The 4,835-nt window shown below is 38.1% G+C and overlaps 1 protein-coding gene across 1 annotated transcript; it reads right to left on the bottom strand.

Moving 5' to 3' along the window:
• Positions 1-751: 751 nt before the first annotated feature.
• Positions 752-2,600, bottom strand: LOC124777734. The gene is made up of 3 exons (XM_047253234.1): positions 2,584-2,600; positions 1,624-1,924; positions 752-1,433 (listed from the first exon to the last, which is right to left on the bottom strand). Exons 2-3 carry the CDS (start codon positions 1,844-1,846, stop codon positions 1,141-1,143), a joined length of 516 nt encoding a protein of 171 aa, XP_047109190.1. The 5' UTR covers positions 1,847-1,924; positions 2,584-2,600; the 3' UTR covers positions 752-1,140.
• Positions 2,601-4,835: the final 2,235 nt, after the last annotated feature.

Here is a 4,835-nt window from a genome sequence, read left to right on the forward strand (position 1 = left end):
GGCAAAGACACATTAAGAGTTGAGGATTACAAATTGCTGGGATTATATATTAATATCAAACTAAATTAGCCAGTTCAAATCCTTGACCTGTATGAAAGAACAAATCCAGCAGCATTTGCTGACCGAATTCAACAGCATTTGCCATTCATTCAACTGCATCTGTTTGTGACTTGGAAACAATCATAGCTGCTCACCGTGGATATATATATACAGGCTCATTTTAGACTTGCCTCAGTTAATATCTTTGAAACTTTCTCCAAAATCTTCCACTCTTTTGTCATTAATCAACCTCACAGTTTTCTTTGAGAAGTTCCAGACCATAAATGCGGCTAATTATGTAATGTGGCTACCTGTAAATCATTATACAGTAATCCATTTGGCCTTGGATATGCATCTGTTTGTTCAACGTCTGCTTGTCAGATGATTATATATCAGCATAGCATGAGCTTGATCTATTTAAGGAGGGAAGCTTATGACATAACAAATTGCAAATGGTTGGTAGCATCTCTGTCACTTTTGCACTTTTAAAACACTTACCTTAAAATCACCACAAATCAATATTACTACCATCAGTAAACATAGACAAGGAGACAACATAAGATAATACCACATTATCACTATGAGTGCCCAGCTGCAGAATACTTACAACAAAAAATTAATACTGATAAAACTGCATTCTTCAGATAAATGACACAAAATGTAAATAAATTTCTTTATGGTTTTACTACTGAGGTACATATCCACTGGTGCTGAAAAATTCACAAAATCTGTCACGAACATCTGTTGCAGTCAATGACTCAATGACACTTGGACTTCTCTTTGTTTATGGATGCTTTGCAAAATACAGTCCTTATTGCAAGAAGCGCCTTCTACTTGCCCTTGTCCAGTATTCGCAAAGTTCATGCTCGATAGATACATGCTGTCTGCTTCATCTATCAAGAAATTATGTAATAGACAGAGTGCTTGAATAAGCAGTTCAGTTTTTTCTGTAGGTAGCCTCATTGTACGTAACACAATTCTGAAACGGTGAGCGAGAATACCGAAAGCACTGTCAACTACAAGTCTTGCCCTTGATAATCTACTATTGAAAATTTTTGACTTTTCACCTTCACAGTGCTTGTATGCTTTCACAATGTATGGCTAAAGGCTAAAAGCATCACCCGCTACTACTACATAAGGTACTGGAATACTGCCACCATTAAGAACTTTTTCTTCAGGAATATGGAGCCAATTTTCTTGCAGTGCAATGCCAATTCTACTATTAAAGAATACGTCTGTATCACAACAAAAATTGCTACAAATCATATCCATAAGTGTGAAATGATGCCGTGCATCCACAACAGCAAGCAAAACTACGCTATCAAATTTCTTATTGTCAGAAGAGCCAACACACTGTGATGGTGAAAATGCAATATGTTTCCCATCCAGAGCACCTGAAAATAAAATACATGAAACAAGAGATGGTTGTAGTTCAATGATTAGTTAGATTAGAATACAATGATTAGTTAGAATATAATACAAATTTGACCAAAAAGGTTTCCATATACTGCACTGTCTGCTCAGTAATTGGAATTAAAAAAACACTTTTTCACTTTGCATTCATTTGTACACCTAGTAGCTCACCTATGCAATGTGGAAACTGCCATAAATCACCAATCTCTCTTGCAATTACTTCCCATTCTTTTTCTGTTGTAGGAGCTTGCAACATAGTAGGAATGAAAGAGTAACTCTTGCACATTTTACCTACTGATTCCGTAAGACATAGTACATACATACCTTTAAATATTTCCCTTTCAATGTGGTACAAATTGCAGAACACACTTCTGTAACTATTTTTGAAATACATGGTACAGAAATTCTGTGAGCAACTGACAAGCTCTGGTAGGTCTCCCCTGTTGCCAGATACTGCAATGTTACTGCCAGCCTGTGGCACCATGAGATAAAAGATGTATCAGCACACCAACCAATTTAAAAGTACTTAGAATTTTTTGTGTGGAGTCATCAACATGACAGCTTTCGCAAATGTCAAATACATATGGGTCTTAGTATTACAGGCAGTAGCTATAACAATCAATACAATGCATGTGAAAATACAGTCTTTAGACATATTAACAGAACAAGAGTCATTAATTTACCATGTACCATAAATTCTTAATTTTATAAAATCATATTGGTGGATTATTAAAAAAATCTGAAAACTTAAATTCTAAAGTCATCAGTGCCCTAGAACTTAGAACTACTTAAACCTAACTAACCTAAGGACATCACACACATCCGTGCACGAGGTAGGATTCGAACCCACGACCGTAGCTGTCGCGCGGTTCCAGACTGTAGCGCCTAGAACCGCTTGGCCACACATGCCGGCTGAAACACCTTACGTCTAGTTTGCATCACTGGGCACTTAATGTTTACTGATTTAAAATTCGTTTAGTGAATACAGGCACTTTCCAGTGAAAAGCTTTTTTTCAATTTTGGTATGAAATGTTTTTTATGACTAGTTTTTGGAACTTTGGCAGACTCGTCAACCGATTGGTGTGTGAGCTCCTCACTACGTGCTTAAACGAAGAAGGGAATTTAACGTACCTGTGGCTCGGTGAAATTGAGTCGGGACTAGTGTAGCAGGGGATACAACCCGTCGGCTTTGGACACTGACGTCACAAGTCGCCAATCGAGAAGCGATTCTTCTTAGTGTTGTAGCTCCCTTCAGTGGCTGATAAGTGTTTTTTGGCTTTTTAAAAAAAAATCTCACGAGATAGAATAAACAGATCCACTTTATTAAGCAATCAGTAAAAAAACGAAACTGAAACATAACAGCAAAAGCGAAAATGGTAATCTGCTATCTGGCGACTTGTGACGTCATTGTCCAAAGCCGACGGGTTGTATCCCCTGCTGCACTAGACCCATTGAGTCTCTCATGACTGTGTCTGCCTTGCGAATATGACGGCCAATCAATGGCAGTAACTTGTCAAAACATGCGCAATCCATCCCCACAAATCTGGAGAATTCAAGAGAGTCTTCTGGTCTCTCCCCATTCATTAAAGCATTATAAATTTCTCTTCCTTCTTCTCCTCTTCTTTGCAGCCAAGGTTGCACCCAACAACGTTTAGTTTTCTTTCGACGATCTTTCCTCCTTTTAACTAAAATGACTAGAGCTAATGCCGCTGCCGCCAAGACTTTTTCTGTCATCTTTTCTTCTTCTCTAAATGCATGTAACTGAAGTTTTAGATGCTGTACGGTTAACACCTGGTATCAGACATGCTAATCGCAACTTATGTTAAACTAAAGAATACACGACAAAAGAAATTAGATCACGGCCTGTAACACCGTTCATTCACGAGAATGTTGTGTAAACAAGTTGGTGCTTTGTTTACAAACATTGCCAACCAGGGCAGACAACGTCTATGTACTGAAAATCTTTATTTGCACCTGTGCACCTCGTAATCACGGTGCGAATGTAGTATGTCCCACACAATTAAAGGCACTCGTATATGTGCATGCGAGTGATTTCATTCACATCTGTATTGACACTAGGCGCATCTATTTTCATGTGGGGCAAGCTACAGCCGCACGGAGATGAGCCGCAAGTCGCACAGGTGTAAACGCACCCTTAGAGATAAATTTTTGTTGGACTGGAAAGGAAATCAGCTAATATACGTCGAAGGCAGGGAGCAAAGCCGAAAGGCATCGTGAGCAAAATACAAATTATTTTTTATACTTCTCAGAGAATGCCGCAAATACATATCGGGTTGTAAGTAAACAACAAAAGGAAAAGTTTTACGATCGCAGGATGAATCCAGAATAATGATTCGTGGAATTGCATAACTATCTGTGAGTAGGCGTTGTACGAGCCTGCTTTATTTATCGGTTAGTTATAACCACAGTCTAACATAACTGTTAGACTGTGGTTATAACCGGAATGGCATTCCCATTCCCAATCAGTAAGGTTGGCAACACACATCATAGTTGCGGAATGTTTCTGCGGGAGGATGCTAAGTTCACCCAACCTGGATATGATGTGACGTCATTATGACGTATATACGCTTTATTCGATTAACACACCTATCGACTTTTACGAACGTTCGAGATACTAAACCTTCGTCTGCTAGCGTTCTGAAAACAGCTTAATGTGGCAGCGTATATGTATTTCGCCAAAATAAAAGAGCTGGATATTAGTAGAAATATTCTTGTACGTGGCCTTGAAAACACCACGGACAACACGTTTCGTAAAAAAGTGAAGTCTTCTTATGTCCCGACCAGATTAGATTGTGTGATTGTTGTATTGAATGCTTACGCCGAAAATAATATTTATTTACTATCAACATTTTAGTATGGTTTCATACAATTGGTCTTGTCAGTACAAATTAGATTGTAGCAGCATACTCTTGCTGACTTTTTTTCTTAATTTATATAGCTGAAAGAGAAATCGTGCACGTTTGTTACCTAAGTAATTTATATGTCCATCCCAAGATAGTCTTTTATCAACCATAATTCCAAGTAATTTTACACTCGGCCCGCAGAGACAGGTACCTTAGCGTCCAGTAATGACTGGTGTGTAGAATGATTGAATTTCGAATTTAAAAACAAAAATATGAGGCATTGTTGAAGAAAAATCGTCGACCGGAGATGAAATACGAGGGGAAGTGGATTTCTCAATGTAATCTTAACCAAAGGTTAGTGTCTAGTACTGATTGACGTATGAAATAATTGAATGCAGTGTCAAAGCATTCCACGGTGGTATGATAAACCAGACGTACTGTTTTTTATTTATTTATTCATCCGTGGAACAATAAATATTGTATGGATGTCGTCAGATTACAACACATGAGCACACATTT

Source organism: Schistocerca piceifrons, chromosome 2 (genome assembly GCF_021461385.2).
Source record: "Schistocerca piceifrons isolate TAMUIC-IGC-003096 chromosome 2, iqSchPice1.1, whole genome shotgun sequence".
Taxonomy (NCBI): domain Eukaryota; kingdom Metazoa; phylum Arthropoda; class Insecta; order Orthoptera; family Acrididae; genus Schistocerca; species Schistocerca piceifrons.

Bases quoted from the DNA above. Each gene is read 5' to 3' on its own strand.
- LOC124777734 (XM_047253234.1), bottom strand. From the start codon at position 1,846: ATGTATTTCAAAAATAGTTACAGAAGTGTGTTCTGCAATTTGTACCAC. The intron at 1,434-1,623 runs GTGAGCTACTAG...TTTTATTTTCAG, and splicing joins GCAGTTTCCACATTGCATAG to GTGCTCTGGATGGGAAACAT.